Raw genomic sequence first — 25,358 nt, forward strand, 5'->3', positions numbered from 1 at the left:
TTGTAGATTTTCCTATGCTGATCACAGATTTTCCTGCCTGTTTCACCCGAGGCAAAAGAGCATCTTTCTTTCTGTTGCCTGTCCTTCTTTTAGTACTGTGTATATATCATCTTTAGCCCTTCGTCCCAGTCATGTTCTTACTCCCTGGGCAGTCCCAGTCTTTGCTTATTAAGCTTTTGATTTGTGGGGGGAAAAAAATTTCTCTCAGCAGGTGCTGAATATGAAATTATTCAGTTCAGTGGTTAAAATCTGGCAAATCATATGGTAGGAGAGTTCAGTTTTAGCTACCTATAGGTGGCGCTGCCAAGCTTATGAAATTAGGACGTTAGGGTTTGACTTTGGAGAAAAGGCCACTAGACTTGTTCGTTATTGGTGTTGAACACATCTATAAAAATGCATCATTGTGGTGAAGCATTTGGAACTGCTGAAAACTAAGCTGTATAGATGCCATGAAGGCTGAGATAGGCTAGAAAGATGCTTGAACACATCATTTTAATAAGAATAAAAAAGAGGTAGTGGTGCTTTGTAGGTGTGTTGTGTTCATTGAACAGAAGGAAGCATGTGCGTTCTGACCAAAAAAATTTTTAAAAAATGTACTTGGAGCATATTAGAATGAGTAGCTGTCTACAAGCAAGACTTCTCACCACCTGTTCTCTAATAGGACTAGAATTAAAGTTCTTGTTATTAAAAATAAATCTTGTTAGTTCCTAGGGACATTTCTGTAAAAAAGGGAAATCCTGAACATTGAAGGTTAACTATTTTTATGGTGCTATTTTGGCAATTGTCCTTGTTTTCCTATTCATACTCAGTGTTGGATGAGTGACCTGAGATTTGTAGGGCTGTTAAGTTACTTAGTACAAACATCATCTTTTAACTGGTGACACTTTAATGATAAGTATGAACTTACCATGGGGATTGCTGAACTGAGAGGATAGTAAATTTTAAACAGGAGGCTAGAACCTTAGCTTCACTTGGGTTTAGAAATTGCAACTAGCACAATACTGAACAGGTATAGGAAAAAACCTCACCAAAGTGTAGGAAAACAGCTAATTATAGTAATTGCAGCTGGTTTCAAAGTACTTCTAACAGTTTGTGCATAATGCTTACTTGAAAGCATCAAATGGGCGCTAGTTGTGAAATAGAACACCTGTTTGTTGTTGAGCATGTGTTTATGCAGATGATTTTTGTTGTCAAAGCACCTTGATGTAGAGTAGTCCTGTTTACATTTACATTCTCCCCAAAGGATTAACAGTGTTCTCTCAATAAATTTGCAGTCTATTCTCCTCTCAAAGGCTGCTGTTTGGAGGGTGGTGTGAACGAGGCAACAAGTGCTTGCTAATCACTTGAATATACATAATTAGCGACAGTCTGGTGCACTGGAGTCTTTGTACAGCCATAGCAATACTGATTGGCAGCAGCAGATAACAATAGTCGTGGCAAGGTGCTATTTGTTGAATATTTGAAGGTGTTTTTCTTTTATATTTGCAGTAGGCATTTTGAGTTAATTGCAGCATTATTCTGGAACACTCTTACTATGTTATTTTAATGTCAGAGTTAAAGATCAGTCATGTGGCCCGTTGTTCACAAAGGAATAAGACCTTTAGTAAATACTTTACTTCTTTTGAGACTAAGCTGGATTCTTTTTTCTTCCTTCGTAATTTTATGAGACTAAGCTGGATTCCATTTTTTCATTATATAACCCAAAGTCAAATTGGAAAGTATGACTAAAAATTTGGGAGATGAATGTGTACGATGATACTCTTGTATTCAGCAGTGATCAGTGTTACGACTGGTTCTCTGACAGGTTCAGTACTTTAGAAAACAAACACAAAATCATTGATGATAAAAATTTATGGATAACACAGACAGTAATTAATAAATAACACTGGGAAAATTATTTGGATTGCTTCTCATGTTTGTTATGTTCAAACAAAATGTGTTTTAATATGGCAAAATGCTTAACATAATTTACCTTAAGGGGAAAAAACTAGAACAAATGGACTATGAACATCTAAAAATTAGATGAGTCACTGTGGATTTGGCAAGGTTAAATTGTATCAAACTAATCACATTTTCTTTTATTGACAAGGTAGCAGTCTGTGTATAGGTTAGAAGCTTTGAATGTTGTATCTTGGATTTATTCAGGCTTCTAATATTCTGTGAATAATGTTTTTGTAAGGAAAAAAGACATACATTAGATGAAACACCTGTGAAGTTTGTTTCTAAGAACAAAACTGCTTGAAGACTGTGCTGAGTAATTATTAAAGGTTTGATATCAAAATAGAAGTAAATATGGAGTAGAATTTTGTTAGGCAGTTTCCTGACCTCTGTCTAGGCAGTACTTTCATTGATGTGGTGAGTAATAGCAAAGAGAACAGTTATTAGTATTTTGAGGTGTCTCCAAAATGAAAAGGACTGCAGGTGTGCTGGAGGATGGGATTAGAATTCAGAGTGGTATTGCTAATGTGGAGATGTGGTGTGTGTGAGGAGCTGGAAGCTGTTCAAGGGGAGCAAGTTTGATGTGCAGTGTAGAATCATCTACTTTATGAAGAAATTAATGGGGAAAGAGTGGCTAGGTAAGCTGCTCTTCAGAAGAAAGTCCAGTAGGTACCTTGGATCACAAACTGGATATTAATTATATCTTGCTGTTGTGAAGAAGGCAAACATATACATGCATAAACAGTGATAGAACCTCTATGATGCATCTTTCTGCACCATTGAGCACGTAAGGTCTCAGCTGGACAACTACATGCATTTCTGAGTGATGCAGTTCAAGATCATAAAAAACTATTAAACAGAGAGTAGCAATGAGAGAGATCAGCGATTCAGGGACCTATGAGTGAGTATAGGTTGAATGAATTGGAATTACTGAGGCTAAGTAAGAAAAGAGAAGTGATAATATGATATGTTCTTCATGTGCACAGCAGAGAGGAGAAGAAATTTTGATTTTAAATTGTTGCAATGCAGTTTGGCTTACAAAACAGGAAACCTTTTTTTTAGTAAGCATAACATAAGAAATAGCCTACTGAGTCATACCAATGGCCCATCTAGCTCAGTATTCTGTCTGCAGCAGTGACAGAGGAGATGCTCTTTAGGGAGAGCTTGCAAGTTTGACTCTTTCCTTTCATTCCCCTTACACTTTCCCAGTGCCCATAACTGTTGCATTAATAATGTTAGGTGGTATATCTATTTGATCTTCACTGCTGGTCTACTCTGGCCTGCAGTTGGGAGGTGTGGAGACACACAATCCTTAATATTGCTGCTTTCTTTGAGAACGCACGCAGGATCACCCTCGAAGAGAAAAGACAATGCAGAAAGAATCGTGTCTTGCAGATACCATCCAAGGAGTCTTTCTGCTGTGCCTTTTGCAACTGGACTTGTCTATCTTGCATTGGCCTCTTTAGCCACCAGTGTACTTGTAGCAAATGTGGGTAGAGCCCTTCCCAAATCTTCGTTTGCAAAGCATAACCATGATGATGATGATGATATCTATGGATGTGTTTCACCAAGGGTTCTAAATATTGTATTGTGGTATTTGGTGAACAGCAGTTCTGCACTTACCTTCTACCTTCATGATTTTGTAAACCTCTCCAAACTAAAGAGCTCCTGTCATTCATTTTGTCTTAGAAAAGATGACTGCTCCATCCCCTGGATCATTTTGGTTTCCTCTCTCTATGTTTTCTCACAATTCTGCTACATTCTTCCTGAGCCTTGCAGACAGGACTGTACAGGGTAATGAAGATGTGGGCACAGCAGTGTTTTCTGTATCAGCAAAATGACATCCTTTCTCTTGTTCTCAGTATCCTTTCTGACATGCCCAGCATTTTGTCAGGTTTTTTTGGCTGTTGCTGTACATGAACTTACAATTTCATAGAGCTGTCAGTGATGAATCCAGGACTCAACTAAAGTGTAACTTATGATTCTAAAGTAAACACTGTGAGGCATAGTTTGTATTATTTTTTCCTAGATACATTACTTCACATGTATGTACCCAATGTTCATTTGTCACCTTTACCCACTCAGTTTTGTGAGAATAGGTCCTTCTGTTCTTCTGTGCTATAGACATGGCATTTGACTATCCACTACAGTGTAATATCATCGGTAAGGTGTATGATGACATGGATCACACCATTGTCCACGTCATTGAGGAAGATGTAATATAAAAATGATGCCAGCACGGATCACTGGGGGACCTCCTGACTCTTTCTTATGCTGACATATTTTATCATATTCCATTTTCCTCCTTAGTTAGGCAAGCTTTTCATGCTTAATACTGATTTTTTTCCCTATAATCACTTTTTAACTTTTCCATTAAGACATCCAAGTGGATTTTGGTAGGTGGAGAGGGAGAGGGGGTGAAGACAGAACTACTTTATTTTCTTTTTTCATTATGGCAGCACTTTTTGTGGCATCATAGTATTTTCACAGTCTCCTACCTGTTTGTAAGGTCTTTTGAGCTAGTCCTTTGCCACATTTAAAAATTATTTTTCTTATTTTAACCTATATTTTTCTGATAATGATGAATATTTGCATATCAGATTTAATTGGGCAGGTTTCTTCCAGTCCGGTGCTAAACCTACTTATGAAGATAGGAGAGAGAGAAATCTTCCACTAGAGAGGTAATATTATTTTAAATACAATTTAATAATATCTAAAAGTAATAATAAAGTAGTTTCCATCCTGTTTGTAGATTCTGAGGGATCTGTGAACTTCTTTGGAAGAGTTTACAAAAGGTTACTGAGAAAAAAACAGCTAACTTGTCCAGGGTGTAAGACACAGCACTTCTATTGGTATTTAGGACTTTCTGCTGGAAAATGTTAAAGTTCCATGAACTGAAAATATTTGAAACTCCTTGAGTTAAATAAAATGTTTGGGTTCTTAAATGCTTATAATTCTTGAGAGTTTCTAGTCAAGTTATGCAGAAAATGGTTTTCTTGCAGCCTCTCAAGATGCATAGTAAGAATACAGAGAAGTAAATTAGCATAGGGAGATGGGAATCATGAGTTCCATTCCAGTTTCTCTTTTAATATTTAATATTTAAATGAATATTTACATCTCATAAAGAAGAAAAATGATAATGTTTTCAGCATTGGAGAGAATGCCTTTAGAACATGAGATTCTGAGAACCTGTGTGGTTATTGAGGAGTATGGTATTGCCTTGCCATAAGCAAGAACCTTAGTAGGGGAACATAAGAGTTTTTTGTTGTAACAGCCTGAAAGAGTAGTGGAGCTCCAAGACTGAAGGTTGAATCCAGATGTATTCAGAACGAAGATGAGATTCTGAATCTAAGAGAAAAGATTGAAAAATACTAAGGAGAGCATTTTGATACCCTTAAAACAAGATAATACATTTTGGAAGATAAGCATTAGAAAAAAATTTTGCAAGTACGTGCATAATGGAAGAAAATTCTGTGGCCGATTTCCTTGAAGAGGTCATACCGAACTGATGAGATGTTCCTGTTTGTCTTAAAATATGTGATACCATGAATAACAATCACAAAATATCCTATACGAATTTGCACGAAATACACAGATTAGCAATGAAATGTAGATTTGGTGAGAATTTGTCCAAGACTTGCTCAGAGGAAAAGGAAACTGAAAGGAAACTGAAAATCCAGTTGCTCTTTGCTGAAGTCCCCTCTGACATGCTGTTTGAGAAAAACTGCATCAATATTAAAATATAAAATTACTGTAGTTCATGGTGTGTTTCATAGTCTGTCTTATCTGGGTATGCTGTTGCCACAAGTTTGGCACTTTCCTACTCTGTATTATGGAAAGGGAGAGCTCTCTTATTGAATGTGGAGTGTCTGCATACCTCCTTTGCTGTGTATTTTTGTTTTCTTATTGTAATAATTTAAGCCTGTTAGGCTTTTACATTCTAAGGGAAGGTACTGATTCATAGAATTAAGTAATTTCTTAATATTATTTTGACATGTAAAGTAAATAGAGTTGTTTAAAGTCACTGTAAGGGCACTTTCTCTAGTGTGTTTGCTGAGTTAAGAACACAAATGTTGTCTTTGAGGTGGCACAATTACAAACATAGGGAGCTGAAGGTATTGTGTAAGTCACTGTTAATTTTTTTTCCTTAAATGAAGGCAGGAGTGTTAGTATTTTTACACTTTCACCTAAGGAGCAAACTTGCATGAGAAATGAAACCAGGCAGCATGGCTGTTCTTTTACAGAGGGGCAACAAGAAGCTATATGTTGTTTGCTTGGGTGCTTGTACAATCAACAATAGATACACATACAGCCCTCCACTTGTTACTCACATAACCAGGTCCTTTAGACAGGTATCCACTGTGTCATGGTGAGAGGAGGGTTTTGAAAACAGTATCCAGAGGATGTTTTCATTTTTATACCCAGTCAGATCTAATGGTATGCTGCTAATGAAAGAGGAGGTTCTGATAGAACCGTGCCTGGAACACAACACCTTGTGATGAATTTAGCAAGAATATGCCTTGCCAGTTGATGGAGTCAGTTATCTGATCTTGTAGGAAACTGCTCTATTCCTGCCTTGTTTTACTCCCTCTTTTTTTACCTATTTTACCTATTGAGCTGTATGAGTGGCAGATCAGACGAGGAAGACCTGGGCAACAGGACTGGAATGAGGAGGAGGAAGAGTTTCTCCTCAGCTGGATCAGCTGAGGTATAGTGAAAAATTGCACCTAGAATTCGCTGAGGGGTTTTACTGGAACTAGAGGAGTCTGAAAACAGATCTATTTCAGGAAAATGAGAATCTTGTATAGGACTAGAGTTTTTCTATAGCTTACTGATCATTGATCCCTTGATGTTTCCTTCTGCCCCATACAAAAACAATAAGTACACTAGAGAATGGCCAGATCTCTGCGAAATGTTCCTCCCTTTAATTATGAATTGTCTGAAGAGAAGTTGCTGTCTGTAAACCAGTAATCTTATCACTAACTTCCAGTTATTCCCTGTCAAACGGTTATCTGTTTTTACAAGATCAAGCTGTCACTGAAAACTCAATAGTCCAAAATAGTAAGACTAAATATGCCTTATATACCCAAACTAAATAGTCTAGGTATAAAATTTAACTGAATTAAACTGTAGATGTCCAGAAGAAAAGCTTTTGTTAAAATTGTTTCAGCTGTGCTGCTGATGCTTGGTATTCTTGTGTGCACACTTGGTAAACAAAAATATGGAAGACTCTTAGAGTAGATGATAAATTTTTGTCACTTCTCCCTGATGGGGAACTTGGATTCCTTGGGGAACATCAGCATAGAAAAATGCATCAGCGTTGTAACGGGCACTCATATGCAGCACGACCCCCGGAAGGCAAAGCAGCGTTTTTACCTCTCGGGATTAACAAACATGTGGCAGCTTTAGTACTGCTGTTTGGTAGTCAGGTGATAGACTGGCCATATGTCCTCATACCTCATTCTGGCATGAGATTTTTTTTTTTCTTCCCTCTTTGGAATTTGAAATAAAAGCATAGCTTTATTCTGTTGTCATTTCTTCCAGTTCTTATGTCACAGGCATGACATTTTCAAAGATGTTTTAAGAGGTTCTATACCTGAGTTTTTCACACTGGAAGTCTTTATTAGAAAGACTTCTTTCTTTGTTTGGTTATCTTTACATTTTTAAGAAATGGTTGTAGAACATAGATGACTTGCATCAAAAGAAGCTTAAGTGTATAGTTAGGCTCTAAATAGGAATATGAACGGTTAAGAACTCTTTGGGCACCTATGCAGCTCAAATCCCTTCCCAAGTACAGCTTGGTCATTTTGACGGTGCCATGTTGCCAAATTGCACTGGGAAAAAAGAAAGAAAAGTGGTTTTTTTTTCCAGACAATTAAAACCAGCATTGAAGTGATCGAGAGTCCTCATCTCTGTCACTAGGGTTTGGATCAGTGATGTGAGGGTTCCTTAACATGAAAAAAATTTGTTTAATAGTTAGTGTTTTGCATTGGGGGGAAATGTATTACTAGTTTTGAAGAATCACAAAATTAAAAGATTCAATTTAAAAGTAACTGCAAGCTTGGAGATATTGTGTTTTCTGTCTTTTAGTGCTTTATCACTGGCATTTTAGTATGCTGAGGGGGTAATTTGTAGTTCATTTTAAGCAAATTAGAAAATGTGAGTGTTACATCAGTGTTATGAAAACATTAACATTGAAGGCTGAAGGAAGCATAAAGTAAGAATTTCCCCTCACTCTTACATGGGTTTCTATATCTATTACAGATCAGATCCTTATATTTCAGCTATTTAGGTTTTACCTAATTTGTTATTTTTAAAGGGATTTTCAGCCATGATTCTTAAGGAATTATCTAATTCTTTAAAATAAAAACAAAACACACAACTGCCTCTAATCTAATAAATGTTTTGATTAAAAGGGACATTTCTGAACCTTCTGCAGACAATACCCGCTCAGATGTGACAGTATTTGTGACATCACCTGTACAGACTTTCACAGGGATTTTGAAGTCAGTGTTGTCAGTTTCCATTTTTGTTTTTATTAATTAGAGAATTGTGCTATTTATTTTCTAGAGGAAAAAGAGTTCACTAAAAGCATATCAAATTTGTTTACCTAATTAAATGGAAATGCAAATACATTTTTTTTGTAAATTACAGTTGTTTATTGGTCCTTGTTATTTTGGTGTCACAAATGTTAAATATTTGGTGCCAGTTAATTATTGTATGTATAATCAGAATTTCAGAAAGGCCAAATGTAGGACAAGATAATCAGTGTTTTCTCTTGTATGAAATTTGACTTCTGCATTGAATAAACCAGTTGTAGAGTTTGCTGAGATCTATTTAAGGTCTTCCTATAAGTTGTTAGATGATTTTGGAGGGTAAGTCATCAAACACTTTTCAGTAGTTCAGATTAGGAAAAAATGGTATTCTAATAGCAGAGAAACCACAAGATCTGTATCTGTTAGTGGAAAAACAGTAGCAAACTTCATCATGAGCTTGGTTAGATAAATTTTTATGTCTTATGCAGGTCAGTTGTCTTTCAGTTCCGTCTTCTGGCTGGAATTTGGGAGTCGTATTTTATAGCTGTGTTTTAAAAGTTTATAAAGTGACTGAAAATGATGCAAAAATTTTTTGCCAATAAAACTGCAGGGTTGAGAATTTTGCAAGCTTTCTTTTAATTAAGAGGACTGGAAAAACTTGAAGCAAAAGACTTTTTAACACCTCATTTACCTGAATATTTATTACAATTGTAATATAAGGAAATACTGCAAATTAAAATACTGTAAAATATGTATATTAAAATTGAATTGTATTATGATTTTTGTGTGAATTATGAGCTGTTTTATTAATTTTAAGGCAGTGAAAACTTTTAGAAATTCGTAGAATTCTGAGATTAAAAATGAGTTGGTGTTTTTGTTTGTTTTTTTACTTCTATTACTTTAATTATAGTCTGTTGTTGTTCTTGTCACTGCCTTGGTGTGGGACATATTGCGTGACTAACTCAAAATATCAATTTGTATTAGGATCTCTAAGTTGGTAAGATTTTGTAGTATTATTAAATTGTAATAACTATTTTAAAAATACATGGAGAAGTATTGTATTTCTAGCTTTTCAAATTGTGAATTTTAAGTGATTTTTCAGTTATTTGCCACAAAGATTTGTATATGTTCCTTATAGTTTACATATTTTTTGTCTCTAATTTCTGTGTACATGAGTAAAGTAAATGACAGAATATATTCTGACATCATTGCTTAGAGATGCAGTTGATCTTAGAAACTTGAATCACTTGAACCTGATTTTCTAACTTGACCGGAAAACAGGAATTGCACTCACAAGGCAGTCTGATTAGTCAGTAGTTAATCTTGCCTAAGTTTGTGTTGATGCCCCTTCTCCCTTGCATCTTTCTTGCCCCCAGCCAATTACTCTGTATCTTTCCTTTGTGCTGATACTAGCAGCACAGTGACCTGAAATTGTTTTGATCTGATCACAACCTATCTTCTTGGAGTGTGCTTTTCGTAGACCTGTCTCAGCTGTATGGGTGCCGGTGCTGATGCAGTGGAGTGGGACGTGGGATACACTGCATGCTTCCTTCACAAGTGTTCCTCACCTCTCCAAATGGACTGTGCTGCTAGTAGATTGTCTTTAAAGTGAACCAAAGTGTCCAAGGACTGAGACTTTCATTCACCATCAGTTCTTCCTGGCTAGTACCAGATTTGTGCTAGGACAAAAAATGCATAGCAATTAAAGGCAGAACATGCCTGTGTTGAATGTTTACTCCAATTTCCTGAATGTGGGATTTTAATTTTTCAGGAAAAGTGCTTATGCAAGTGTGGAGATGTCTCACAGCATTCAAAGAGAGGCTGACTTTATTTCTAAAGGTGCTAGTAGGGTCCAGTGCTGAATTAATGGGAGAGTGGCTGGCATTGCCATGGCGCAAAGCTCTAGTTACATGGCGATGTTACAGAATTCAGCTAGAACTGTGAATGCAGAATGTTTGAAAATCTTTTCCTGAATTTTTCTGAAAGTGTGTTCCTGTGAAATGACTGATACTCTACTATTGGCCATTTGGTTGTTAAACCCTTTTGTTGTAGTCCTTCCTTTGAAAGTGAATCCTAATCCAGTCTTTCCTCACTCTGTTTCTCTCTAACTCTGCTTACTACTGTGTTGAATGTGTGTTTTGTCTTGGAAGCTCTTCTGTTCTCATGTCATTTTTAAAAAATATAGTTATCAAAACTGTAATTGAGTTGTTTATCTTGGAATAATAATATTTATAGTATTCCTAGAATTCTGTAACTTTATAAATGAGAACATTTTTCTTTTTTTGCAGTACTGCGTACTTAAACAGAGGTTAGACTAATTGTTTTTAATGGTTAACTTAGAACTACATAATGCATGAGCATTTTAGGTTATTCCTGTAACTGTTTATTAATTCAACTAATTCTTCACTGTATTTCATCTGGTATTTCTCAGCTCACTGGCGTAGCTTTGCCACTCTGAAATTCTTCCCTTTCTTAATAAACTTGAATAGTTTTACTGTCCTGCAGTATATGTAGTGGTGATTCTAAATCATTGCTATATATATTAATTAAAAGCATTCCTAACAGAGAACTGTAGAGCTTCATGGGCTGAAATTTGAAAATTTGACTGTTCTATTTTGGTCTCCTCCTTTTACCCAGTTTCCTTTCTCTGTTTGACTCTACCACACGACTTTTTTACATTCACACAATTAGTTTCTTTAAACTTATTAAAAGCTTTTAAAAAAGATGAAATAAATTGTGTCAGTCTCTATCCATTTTATTTTCTTGGTGTTCTTAAAGATAGCCCATATGATGGACATAATTTTTCTACTCAAAAGCAGTCCTGCTTTGTTTATCTTATGTCGGTTTGCGTTATTTAAATGTGTGATTAAAAACAGAATTATACACAGTTTTCTTCAATTGCCATCCAGCCAGCTGACTTGAAAAGTTCAAGTTCTTTCTAAGCTTTTTTTTTTTAATCTTGAGGGATTGGGTGTAATTCTCCATTTAGAATCCTTCAGTTGAACTATTATCAGTGAAGGATACCTGTTTTCTGCCAGTACTTTTTACCTTCCTTTACAATTTCTGAGTAACTGTGGATGTATTCCGCCTAGTTCCATTCTTTAGTACTTACCACTCTGCTCCAGTACCTCCTTTTTGATCTAGAGTGACTGAAAGTATTTGTCTCTTACCTGAAGCAGATTCTGTTGTTCTCTTCTGAGGTAAAAACGAAGGGAAAGAAACCATTCTGGTTCTTTGCAAGTACATATTGCTCAGCTGCAGACTTCATTTTGTGTCTGGGTGATTTTTCACAAAATTTTCATCTTTCATTCTGTTTGAGTTTTATATTTTCCCTGCTTGGAAATTTACTACATCCTATTTTCTGAAAGCAGTACTTTAAGATTTAATAATTTTCCCATTTAACTACAGTGTTTCTTTTATGTAAGGAAACCTAAATTCTTCCATCTCCACTCAACTGATTCCTTATCTTCTGTGATTCCATGATGATATAATTGTATGAACAGGGTTAAAAGCTGGAAGCATGTGGTAAAGAGCAAGCAGATCCTGAGGGCTGGGTGGTATATTTTCCAAATTTTGCAGGTCCTTATGAACAGAGCATTTGGTTTGCTAACAAAAGCATTGCAAAATATGATCCAGGATGAAAATGGGGGTTAAGGTGGGGGAGTGGATTTGAAGTCTTTGTTTCCTGTGCCCCATGTTGAAGTTCTGTTTCACCTTTAATTTATGGAGTAGTTCCTTTCCCAAATGTGGTGGAACTGAAGTATTTTGTGGTTACTCTTAAATGGTTCTTGAATTAATTCCTCTATACTGCATTGGATGGAAAGAAGAATACTTCCCACTTGTGTTTTAGTGCCAACAGTATCAAGGAGTATTAGTGTCAATAAATAATTCCTCTGAACTTCATTATGTGTGATATTTAGCCAGTTTAGAGAAATAAAAAAATCCTTGAAGTGGACACTATTTAAATTTGGGGGCATGGGATTTTCTGCAATTAACTGGTTTGCTATGTTAGGCCAATATATTAAGCTCAGGCAGTTTTGCTGCTAATTACACACAACTTCTCTGGAGTATCAGATATTCAGATCCATTTTATGAATATGGTAGGGAGAATAACAACTGTAAAACAAAGCACTGTGCATGTAAGTGACTGTTAGCGTGTATTTCAGAAGGGATAAATGCTCACCATATGGTACAATTACTGTGTCCAAGTTTTCAAATTAGCTTCTCTCATCCTCCTTATTACTGTCTTTAAAAAGAGAGGAAAAAAACCCAACATGATTTATCTACTCTGCAGCAGAACTCTTGACGCAAAACAGCAGCCCAGTTCTGTCCAGTTTTTTTTTCCTAGCATAATAGAGGCTGTCGGACTTTTTTATACTAATTACTGTGTGAGCCTCAGATGAACCCCCTTCAATTCACAGGGCTTTGTTAAGGGAGGAGCTGTCAATGTGTCTGCCCGTTTGCAGCTGTGCTGTGGCTTTAGCTTGCTTAACATTATGCTGCTTTTTAGACTTGACAGAAGGGATTTTTTTTTTTTTTTTTTTTTTTTTTATTAAGGCAAAGCAGCCTTGTAGCGAAATGGTTTAAGCAGCTGCATTGTGGGGAAACACAAAGAAGTTATTATTGTGTCTGTTTAGGGGGGTCGGATGGAGGGGGGAGATATTCGGCTGCTGTTGATGCCGATTGTTGACTTGCCATCTGCCAGATAGGGAGAAGAAAAAAATGACAGCTCCAGCAGGGTGTTCAAGAGGTTGTTTGGAGAGACGCATAAACATGTGCAGATGTCGAACTGAATAATGGCAAGAACTTGAGACGGTTTATGATGCTGCTGTTGTGTGTGCATATACAGAATGAATGTATGTGGAGATTTGGTTAGGAGGAGGGTATGTATTAATTATCATTGTCCCCCACCGCCTTCTTTACTTCTGTTAATTAGTTCAGGAGTTTAATATCTTCCCTCCCTCCGTTGTTTATTCCTAAAAAGAGCCTTTTCTTGTGGGGAAGAAAACTTTTGATTTCTCCGTGTGGTGGGTTTTAAAAAAACAAAACAACGACTTAACAAATTTGGTACTTGTGGAAGTAGAAAGAGTAATGCAGTTATTTCAGTCTCAAACGTTTTGGGGGACAGGTGCTTTACAAGTTCTTACATAGCTTTGTCTGTCTGCCTCAAGACTAGTAGGTTGCATACCCCTACTTCTGCATCCTGAGCTTTTCTTATGCGGAAAGTACCAATTGGTGATTGTCTAGTATTATAGAGTAGGCAAGTAAATGCTAGGGGTTAGAATGAGATTAGCAACTAATTTTCTCTTTCGCTTGATCTTATTTTCAGTTCTTTCCCCGAAGGCAAGGGGCTGGTCAGGCATAACTTATATTTTACAGTTGCACATAAAATAAATTTGGATCACTCTATAGGAATACATTCTTCTTTCTTCCACTAAAATCCTTTCTTATTTCTTGTTCAGTGATTTCTGGTCATGATGAGTTTCCAAGATAACATGAAAGAAATGTGAGAAAGGATATAAAGGGGGGAAAATTAAGTTAGCCCAAAAAGGGCTAAACAAAAGCGCTGTTGTCCAGGTGATCTCTTACTTTAAAGATAAAAATGAAAACTTTTAAAATAATGACTTTTTTTCTCTAATATTATGTGACATTCAACATTCAGATATCTGTATTGAACTGAAAAATGGAAAATTAAATAGCGGTTGAGGCCAGCATGGCTATGGATTGCAGTCATGTCTTCCAGTTATCAACACATTTTAGGGTTTTTTGATCAGTCACACTGTGACTTAAATATTATTGAAATGAACCTAAGCACTGCTTCCCACCAAGCCCTCACCAAAAGCGAAGGAACCCCTTTTTATTGTATCTTCCATCCTAGGTCTAATAAGCATCTGTAGGTCATGGGTAACAATAACTACTGATGGGAGCATGTGCTGTGCCTTTCTATTGTCACTGTGGCAGAGTGTAAGATGTCCATTTTAGATTATGTCAGTTTTAACTGAATATTCAGGTGTGTCTGCCTCCTACCCAAGTACCAGTTTCTGCATCTGAGTCTAGACAGAGGTCACCAGCACTGCAGATTGAGATTTGCTTTTTACCTGTTGCGTTGTTGGTCCTTCTTCACAGAATTGTGGTGTTTGTCACTACTGGTGCGAAGCTCGGTTACTCTGGGTAGTGCTGCATTGTTGTATATCATGAAGCATTTCATGCAACCAAAAAGATCTCCTGGTGTGTACAGCAGTAGTGGAGCTGTTTCAGCTCAAGCAGTTTGAGGAATCTGTATATCTTGTACTGATTCTTTGCAAGTGATGCAGCCTAAGCGACAAAGCAAAAAGGTTGACTTCAGCGATGTGCTTGATGAAGAAACGTAGGTGAATGGTGTTGGTGCTGGCTTTTTTGGCACCTGGCAAGACTTGAGGCTAAGAGCACACCTAGTGACAAGGAGAAAGTTCAGAGGAGCTATTTTAAAATTGTTGCAATGTGCCAGTTCTGGAAGAGAGACAGTTTGCTTTGTGAAAACATGCTAGCAAGTGTACAAGTTTTAAGGGGTGAAAAGTCACATAATTTTGACAACGCATTAATCTGTTAAAGAAACTCAGCTGAATGGTAATGCTATTGTCAAATTTATCATACTCCTTTGCAAACAATGGAAATTTTGAAATTTCTAGTGCAAACTAGTGTTAACTGTCTTACAAAATTTTGTATGTAGATAGTATTAAGAGGATGTTTAATTCACCTTGGCTACATGTAAAAAGCATTTATATTTTAATCATTTGATTTAATACATTTTTACCAAGTACATGAATTTAAATTTTTGCTGCTGTAGCTGACTGTCTCATTCAGTGTAATTTATAGATAAATATTCGTATATTCTTCCTACTCTTTAAAATATTTTCAAAATCTGCAAAAGATCCTTTGGTCTACTAGCACTTGATAAAACCAGAAGAAAGGAAAGTAATATTTTTTCTGGTATACAAAATACCACTTGATACTGATAGCCTTCTATAAAAAAATTACAAATATTTAAAATTACTGTGTACAGTAAGGTTTTAGCTATAAAAAAATACGTGACACAATATTTCAAATATTTTTTTGCATTTACCACAAGTACAGCTCAACACTATTAAAAAATAAAAAGCTGCTCTGAGAAGCAGCTAAATAGTGTAGCATTTTTGGGCTTTTATGCTATAAATCCCTGTGCAAGAGAGAAATTTAGAAAATGTGAGCACTGTCTCTAAATGTTTCCAGAATACAGACCTTGGTTTTCCATTCCTGAATAGCAGGCATATTTAGAAAATATTGATCTCCTTTGTTGCTCAGGGATGCTGATGCAATACAGGACTCTGTTATTCCAGACAGCATGTGGTAATATCAACTGCTATTTAATTTATTTATTGTTCTAATTCTTATCCTTCAAGAATGAAAGGGAAGGGAGAGTGATGTTGAAACTGGCAAGTTTTTCTTCCTGTTGGCTCAAAATGGGCATGGTAAAGGTCAATTCTCAATTTGTCAGGATGTCAGCTAGCTCAGTATTTCTGGTATGATTTTTTAAAAGGACAAAATTTCGTGCATATGAAAATGAACATTTATTTTCCATGAGATGCCAAAACACATCAGTAATTTTGAATGGATATTGTAGATGCCCCGTTTGAAAACTGCATTTACGTTTGAATAGTGATATGTCTCTGTTATTGAATATTTTTCTCTAGATTTTTTTTTGCATATTTTAGAGAAAAGATTATTAATGCAACAGAAAAGGGTTGAATAAACAGCAGGAGCTGAAGTACTGCTGCGTTTATACAAGATAGGGCAGTGACTGATTCCATCAAAATGAAAAAGCCATGGTGGCTGGTCATTTGAACCCTAGAACCCTGGAACATGTGTGTAGGTTACATTCACAACCTTGGGGGAAGGAAACCCCTGAAGTAGAGCAGGGAAAATTTTCCCATTGAGGAAATTGGTTCTCCCCATCGCTTTAGCTACAGAGGTGCACCTGAGACCATGGAGAGCTGCCTCCATGTCTTAGCCCTGACTGCGCTTCTCTACTTGGGAGAAATCTTCTTTCCTAGTAGGAGCCCTTCTCTTTGGTCACTGCTTAGTACTGCCTCAGGAACAAAGAATCTACCATTTGCCAGCTCTTTGGTGCATCTTGCCTGCATGGAGGGCAGGGAGTTGTCCCTGCTTTCCTTTCCCCTTGCTCAGCTGAGCCACTTCTAGCCACACTCTAGCCTCATACCCGAGGCTACTCGCTACCTTCTGCAGAATATTAACATCTGTGTGGTTTTCACTGGTTTCTGCCCATGTACCTATAAATAGGTGAACATAAAGTGAGCAGTCTTACTGATATCTGCACTGGATCATTGCGATGTCGTGCACGGTGAAAGGCACTCGAACTTTCTCACATGAACTTTCCAATTTGCAAGAAACTTTATGGAAACCTAGCTGTGGTATAAGCCAATGCCCACACATAGCATGAAATGTTTCCTATTTCTCAATTGGGACTGGAAAAATTAATTTGAGTAATGTAAGTACAGATGTGCTCAAAATGTCATTCAGCATTACTGGGAACTGTGGGAAAACAGTTAGTATAAATAAATGATCACTGTCTCACTGTAAGAGAGAATCAGAAAGTGTTAGTTCCAAATTCTGCTTTTCTTTGAACTACCAGCAAAGACTTGGGAGAGGGTATGTGATAAAAATGCCTTTTAAAACACTAAAGCATGTTAGAAAAAATCAATTTCATTTAATTTTTTGGCATGTAATAAGATTTTTGTAAAATATGTGATGTATGATTACACATTTACGTTAGATAGAAGGACATATCAAATTATGAGGACAGGTATACTTTCTAATTTTTTTAAACATTTATTTTATTTTTTACAGTAGCAAATTTCTTATAATGAAATTAGAAGTAAGTAAATATTCTAAGAGAAGTGCTTTACATTTACATAGTGTCTACTGACTTAATCAAATAGTCTGCTGATGCTTCCAATCGTGTGTTAGGTAACACTGCCCTCAGAGGGCCAAGGTAAGGAAATTCAATCTCAAAACCACTGGCATTACTACTGATAATTTCATTTGACCTGACATTAATTACAGTTGTTTCTTTTAAAGAAAAATTGCATATGGATATTTTATTGACTTTTAAATAATTTTGTTTAATGGTCTTAAATAAAGTCATGTTTTTCCCTCTCTGTTTATTAAATGTTATTGTAGGGAGTTTGATTTAACAAAAAAGAAGGGAAAGCAATATTTGTGTATTATTTCTATTAAAGCCATTTGAATAAATTGGTGAAACAGACAAGAGGCAGAATTTTGGTGTGTTCTTGGAGGTGGGGTTTTTTTTTCGGTTTGCTTTTTCTTGTTGTTTTGTTGGTTTTTTTTTTTTCCCCCTTAAATCTCACTTATGTCTGTGTGGCAGCTGTTGCTTCTTTTAAGGAAGCAAGTTTTTGAACTCAGGTTTCTGTTGCTTATCAGCACTGTATATTAAAGACATTTCTTTCACACCTCTGAAACCATTTACATATTGAAAAATGTAGATGTTTTGCAAAAGTGATTATTTTAAAAAATACATTTTTAATAACAAGACTAATTTTAAATTACAGATTAATTTTTCAATAATGGCTAAATTTCCATATGCTTCAGGATTACAAGTGGTGAGGCTAACAATAGCAACTCTCAAATCTGAGGTGAAAAATAAGTGTGAAAAGAGTTTGAGTTTTGAGGTGAAGTAAGAAAATTACAAACTTTGAGTGGCACATTTGTCTAACAAGGATTTTTTTTGACTACTCGTATGATTTCTTAGAAAGCTCTTGTTTCTGAAGCTCTTCAGCAGTATCAAAACTACCAACATTGCATCGCTGGAATAAACATAGTTTGTGAAATGTCCTGAAGGCAGGATTCTTGTTACTGTCTGCCAAAGGCAGAAAAGAAAAATCATTAAGGCTGCAGTACAGGGGCGAATAAAGAGGCAACCGTGAGGGTCATGTTCTAAACAAACCTTCATTAAGCATTCTGTGTTACTGTTGTTAGCCAGTGTATTATTAAATACAACGTTAATTAAAGAGTTGCGTGTTATGAGGGTGCTTTTTGCATGAAGATCAGATTGCATTTTCATGTGCTTCAGGAACATACTGCTGTGTTCATCTTCTGGGTGTATTCTCTCGGTAGTTATTAAAAAAGCAGACCCCAAAAACATAAAATTGATTATAAATTTGTGCTTTGTGTCTGCATATGTATTTATTTTCTGTATGTATCAGCGAGATACATATTCTAGTGCCACTTTTCTCAAGTAGCTTTAAAAACTTTGCCTAGAATTAAAATGATGTAGGAATTACTTGGCTTTCTTTGCTGCAGTGGTTGCAATTAGAAACCTCTTCTTACTGTCTAATAAACAGATCCTAAAAGAATGTGTTTTTCAACTTAGAAGGGTATAAATTTAGGCAAAATAATAATTTAACTTACATTAACTCAGCAGGAAGCAGGGTACAAGCCTATTAATTCTCTATGGCAGATTCACTGCTTTTTTAAGTACTGCAGCTCCATTTCATTAAATTGTCAGGATATCTTGTGGTTTCGTTAGCCTGCCTGGACTTATCCTTTCTCATAGAATTTTTTTCACTTGAATTAATGAATTTCAGATGTAAATTTCCTCTGGTTTTCTTGTGTTGAGATATTTAACAAACATACACTCCAAATATCTTTAAAGTGATTGAATATTGCTCATACCAAAAAATGCACTTTTTGTTTGTTTGATTTTTTTTTTTTTTTTTGATGTGGAGCTGCTCAGTTAGAAGACATGGAAGTTTTTCCTTCTCAAATACTCTGCTTTGCTCTAGCATTTTTTTTAATGGAGTATTTCTTTCAAGGAAGTTCAGTAAGCACATGTCTGTTCAGAAGTATGGACTAAAATGGTTTTCTCTCTTTAGGCAGATTATGTAGAAGGAATGCAGTTATAAGAGAGCATCTAGAGTGCATTCGAGAGCCATTAAACCACTCGAGCAGCTAAGTGAACTGTTCACTGATACCACTGTTTACTTTAGTCTTCAAAAGTGTTCACCGATTTGTTAATTAAATTGCAAAATAAATGTAGGGCAGATGATAAATATTCAAGTATAGGGCTTGAAGAGGGATTGGAATATTGGTCATTTCAAGACAAAATTAGGGGGTTTATGTGTGTGTGTTTGTATAGATGTCTTGAAAAAGCAGTCTGACCATCATTAATGTTGGGAAACCGTTTAGAAGAAACATTCCTTAAAGAAATATGTCTATGAAAGAAACATATGGATCCTTATGAAGCCGTAGTGCTTTACAATTGCTTTCAAATTGCTTTTTCTATGTCTGGCTACAGTTTGCAGAGCAAAGACAGAGGTACAGCTGTGCTCATGGGTAAACTGGCACTTACCTGTCCTGTGATTAGCTTTTGTCGAAAGTTGCTAACTCTCTTCAGAGGAGCTTGGAAGTGCTAGTCATACTCTTCTAATGGTTTTTCTCCAGGCAGAACATCAGCCACATAACTCTACAGATGATCAGAAATCTGTTTGGTTTTCTGGTTAAGAGACTCTGCATTTGGCTGCTAGTAGATACTCCATCTAAAGTGTTGGCCCAAACAGTGAAGAGGGAGTAAGTGATCAGAGAAGTGTGTGCTGGGTCTCTAAGGACACCTGTTAGAATGGTCTCCTTTTCTATAGGTTTAGTCCTGGAGAGTGTATGTAAGTAAACAAAGGCTTCTGTTCTTTTCTGAGTGACTAATAAGTGTACTTCCCCTATCACCCCTAAGTCTTAGAGCCGAGTCTGCTTATCTCCCTTTTCAGTTTATTCCTTGCAGAAAGGAGGACTCTCTTTGAAACCTGGTTGACCTGCTTTGGGCATGTTGATACTGTCTCCATGCTGTCCTCGAATTCATCAGTGTGTTTAGCTGCCTGCCTACATAGAAGTTAACCCATCTTATAGCTAAGAGTAAGATCTTGATAGATTGTAAACCCAGCAACTGGCGCTTTCTCTCATAAACAGTCTCATACCTCTTACAATGAAATGAGGTATAACTTATTAGGAAAATACAGAAGATTCTCTTTATCATCTCTTTTACAAAGCACCTAGGATATTAATAGTTTTAAAACTTATATTGGATGATCTGATATGTAAGGTTTTGTTTTGGCTTCAACTTTTGAGTCCATGCAGATTTCAGCAAATTTGTTGCAAGGCATATTTTAAATAGTTCTAAAATATGACTCATACCTTTGCTTAGGCCTATGATTATTTCATTTTCAAGTATTCAGCAAACTTAAGAAGTATTTACCTTTTTATATAATGCTGATGTAGTTTGCATTGTTGGTATTAAAGTTACATATTTGTTTTCCTATACTGCCCTTGCATTTCTTCTTCAACTTACAAAGTATCTCATACCTGTTTGTTTTGACTTGGTTTTTATTGCATGCTGTCTTGTTAGCTGGGATTTCCCATTGTGAAATCAGTTCAGAGTGGCAGTGTCAGTAGAGATGTTCACAGTCCAGCTAGTACTGGAGGTCTGAGATAAAGATCTGCATCAATACAAATGTAACTAGTGCTGTATCTGCTCTATTCATTTTGTGATCAAATTAAGTCACACTTTGACTTTTTCAATTCTTTCTACTTACATGAAAATGCCTATATAAAAAAATCAAGCAGGTACACTGCTATCTAGAAGCAGGACTAAATAGGAAGTTTTCCTGCTGAGGGCTGGATAACATAAGCCAGCCTGAATAGCCCAGTGTTAGTTTTTCTTCTCTTTCCTCTTCTCCGTCTCCTATTGCAACCCCTCTTCTCTACTTTGAAAATCAGAAATTTTAGTGGCTGCAGTTAGATTTTTTTTTTTTTTAGGCTATGGGTATCATCAAAATCCTTACAAGCTGTGATCAGGTTCATCAAGGCCATACCAGTGATTCCCATGTGGAATTTCAGTGACAATTAGTTGATTGCTGTGATGGAAAGATGAGGATGCGATTAACGAATGTTTAGATGACCCTTTAATGAAGTAAGCTCCATGTTAGGTGGATGTAAACTTCCTTCTGACTTTTGAATTGCCTAAAAGCTATGTAGCTACAGCTAACAGGGTGCTGAGGTGGTAAACAGCACTAACTGTCTGAGGCTTAGCACAGGACCAGTGCAGCCCCTGAAATGGTTCATTCAGAGCATTTTGCAAATGATGAGAAGTCCTAGGTGTGATTGGAGATTCTGCATTGTTAATACACTTTCTTCTTAAAATTTTCAGTTGTATAATGATGAAACAGTGACTTATTTTAAGTTTAAATAAGTCCTCATTGTTTACTCTGCAGAGTATATAGAAAACAAAGATGGGGAAAATCGGGCAAATCTAAAGTAACCTGTACTTAACTGAGTAACTGCACTCTAAAACTGAAACTGTTGGTGGGATTTTGGTGTGGTGTTGTAAAGTATAATAGAATGAAAGAGATTTTTTTGCCCTTAATAGCAAATAAGTAGCATTAATTAAGCTATTGTCTTTGTGTTCTGTATGTTTCTGATCCTAAATACCTCATAGCTTGCAGAATCTTCTGCTTAGCCTGGGGTAGGGGGAAGATGGAGATGGTAGGTTTATTGCTGGAATTATCTCTTGGAAGGTAATTGGCTTCTACTTATTTTTTTTTATTCCTTTTGCTCTCAGTTACATTTGTTAAGTGTATTTTCTGTAGGTTTTTCAATTACCCTCAATTTTCTTGTATTTGCTTAGTGTATGTTTCGAGGAAATTAATGACTTTTGCACTGGCTTAGCAGGGTAAATGTTCTACCTTGTAGTAGTTTAGATTTCACTTGGTTATTAAAAATCAAGCTGTAGTGCTTATTTTTTTTCTGAAAAAAATTTGAATTGTTTGTAGGTGTAAAGATGTAGGATTTTTCAAAGAGTGTAGTGTGATTAAATTTAGAATTATGGAATATTACTATACTGTACTTGTAACTTCTTATTCCAGAGGCATCATTGTACAGTCCAGGCTTACCATTGCAATTCAATTTTCTCTTCTTTTAAAGGTGGGAGTTAAATGGAAAACATCTTAAAAGATTTTGGTATAACTAATGTTAGACACTGATATGTTTATTTTTTTTATATTCAAGTTTAGGTTTTTTCTACAATACTAATGAACATTTTTTTTCTACTTTAGGAGAATATATAAAAAACTGGCGGCCAAGATATTTCCTGCTAAAGACAGATGGCTCTTTCATAGGCTATAAGGAGAAGCCCCAGGATGTGGATCTGCCATATCCACTCAACAACTTTTCTGTGGCAAGTATGTATTTCCAGTACTTATTCTCTCAGCATATTGACAGATTATCTGCTATATATTGCTTCATGTATAGTTCAGAATTTATTGATAACACTGCAAGTTTTTTGCTATGTGCCATACTAGTGCACCACTAATCTTACCTCCACCTCTACAAGATATCTTTACAATAGCATAAAAGATTTTATCATGGGTTGGGTTTTGAATGTTTTTGGAAATCTAAGTTCTCGTTTTTGTGCGTGTGTCTGAAGTGTCTGTAAATAACAATGACATTTGACAAATGATTGTTGTAAGAAGAAAATTCCTAGAAAGATCATTGACCTTTTCTCTCTTTTTCATTGGTATCTCTGAATTCACTTGAAAACTCTAATTAGAAAATTATCTAGACTGTCAAATGACGCAAAATCGTGCTAAGTTATTTTTCTCTTGGATAATCAGGTAATCAGCTCTCCAGCCTTGTTAATCAGTAATTTCAAGCAATCAGACAATTTGCATATATATTAACAAAGCTATGAAGTGTATATCTGTTGGATAAAGTGAAGATTACTTGTTTTCCAAGAATGTTTCTAAAAGACAAATCTGTAGGTTTTTTTGATCTGGCAGAATGAGATTCATAGGAGGGTGTTTGTGAATAGAAATGGAAGTATTTGAGAAGCCAAATTAAGGGGACAAAAAAATCTCCTGGAGGATGAGTTGCAGATATCACACATAGAAACTTTCAGAGGAACACTAGAAAATTTACCCAATTTCTTTTAAAATTGTATTAAGGTACTGTAATACAGTAAGTGGCAGTGTTTAGTTTTATAGAGACGTCTAGGAGCTGCAAGAGTATGTGTATTTACGGAAAGGGTTCCCTTCATCTGCATTGTTGAAGATGGAACAAATGCTACTGGGACTGAATTTTCCTATTTTCTTGATAAAATTATTCTTGAGATTGATTCAGCCTTTGTGTATACAAAGTAATTTGTGTATTTTATTTGGTAAGAAAATAATCTCATGCTCCAAGTGCATGTCTCGTCTCACAGCCAGAGGAGGAAAACTTTGCGTATTCTGATTGTAGTATAATTCTTACAAATGATATTGACTGTGCAAACCTTCTAATAGTATTAGAGGCTCGCTTTGCTGTGCTGCTATTCAGCATAAAAGCACTCATGTCATTAAGTTGTTCATGTGAGTAGGAATTGACTAGAACATAAGCCATTATTCCTTAGTTATTGCTCTGCATATTCTAACTACTCTTTTATGCAGTTAGTAGTTTTCTAGGTACCTTTTCCCTAGTGTGGAGCTGAAAGACTATTTGTAGAAACACAGTGGGGTTTTTTTGTCCTGCTTTACCATGTTCTTCGTTGCATGTCCTATCTTCCCTTGCTACAGCAACTAAAAGGGTGATCCAAATGGTAGTTCTGCTAAGCAAAGAAATACATAATTAGCAATTAGTTCCAGTGTGTTTATACTGTTGTTGGTTGGGAGTTTTTTGGTACTTAGAGGTCATGTTATGTGATTCTAGTATTAGAATGCTGTCCTTGAACTTTGCCTTACTGTAAATGGAAAGATTTTATATTGTTTTCCAAAATGACATCATCACCACCTCCACTGCTCCCCTCTCCCCCTCCCCTCCTCCCACTCCTCCCCCCGCAAAAATCCTTTCTGCAACTAGCACTAGCAAGTCCCGTAGGTCTGACTCTAAGGCAATGCAAGCTAAAGGAACAAACATGCAATATTAATTGAAAAAAAATACAGTTTTGATAAGCAAGATGACTTTTTCTGTTTTCTGGCAGGAAAAGGAGTAATTTTATCAGAAATGATTGCTGATCAGTGCAAGAATAGGGAGGTGTATCACTCAGAATCTCATGAAATTGAATGTAGAATTCACAGGATGAAAAGCAACTCTAAATTGTAAGGCACTCTAAATTGTAAGGGACTGTAAATTTTTTCATCAGCTATTTTATCTGTCTGAAGATGAGATCATCAGTAGGGCAAACAAACAAACAAACAAAATTGTTATATGAATGAATCACATCTCATGGGAAGTACCTGGTAAATGTCAAGAACTGGTCTCATGGCCTCTGATCCAAGAGTTCCTGAGCTGCTGCCATAGGTTTGTGGCCACAAGCAGTGCAACATATTTTTCCTGTAATAGTGAAGTACGTTTTTCATAAATTACTAGCCAGGCAGATGGAGTGTGAGATCACTGTTAATACCATCTTGATTAGGTTGGCAGGGACTTAAAGATATGTCTTTACAGTCCCATCTTCACGTAATCTTTGTAGCTATCTGTAAAGTGAGAATGTGGTCTCAGTCTACTTTTTGCTCTCCAGATGATAGACATCTTTGGCTCTTGCTTGCAGCTTGTTATTTAAGCAGAAAAGGCCAAGGCTGCAGTATTATTTTCATAGTACTGTTGGAGTTAAACACTTGAAAGTTTGCACAGCTCTGCTTTGTATGATACTTGTTCTGTAGTTTAAAACTTTATAACCAGCTCTGTCGAGCTAATTACTTCCGTTATATAAATATTTTTCCCCCAGTGTCTGCTGCCTTCCAGTCCTGTGACATGAGCTTTACTTTTGCAAAAGTAAGGTTCTTTCCCAGTCACTGTATCATTTCTCCTAGT

The 25,358-nt window shown here is 36.1% G+C and overlaps 1 protein-coding gene across 2 annotated transcripts in view; it reads left to right on the forward strand.

The window, feature by feature from the left end:
• Positions 1 to 25,358, forward strand: part of AKT3 (AKT serine/threonine kinase 3) — a 151,944-nt gene that overhangs the window by 55,788 nt on the left and 70,798 nt on the right. For both annotated transcript variants that reach the window (XM_032683317.1, XM_032683316.1), the window contains exon 3: positions 22,628 to 22,753. In XM_032683317.1, coding sequence (XP_032539208.1) covers positions 22,628 to 22,753 — 126 coding nt within the window. The remainder of the gene's footprint in view (positions 1 to 22,627; positions 22,754 to 25,358) is intronic.

This window comes from Chiroxiphia lanceolata, chromosome 3 (genome assembly GCF_009829145.1).
Source record: "Chiroxiphia lanceolata isolate bChiLan1 chromosome 3, bChiLan1.pri, whole genome shotgun sequence".
Taxonomy (NCBI): Eukaryota; Metazoa; Chordata; class Aves; order Passeriformes; family Pipridae; genus Chiroxiphia; species Chiroxiphia lanceolata.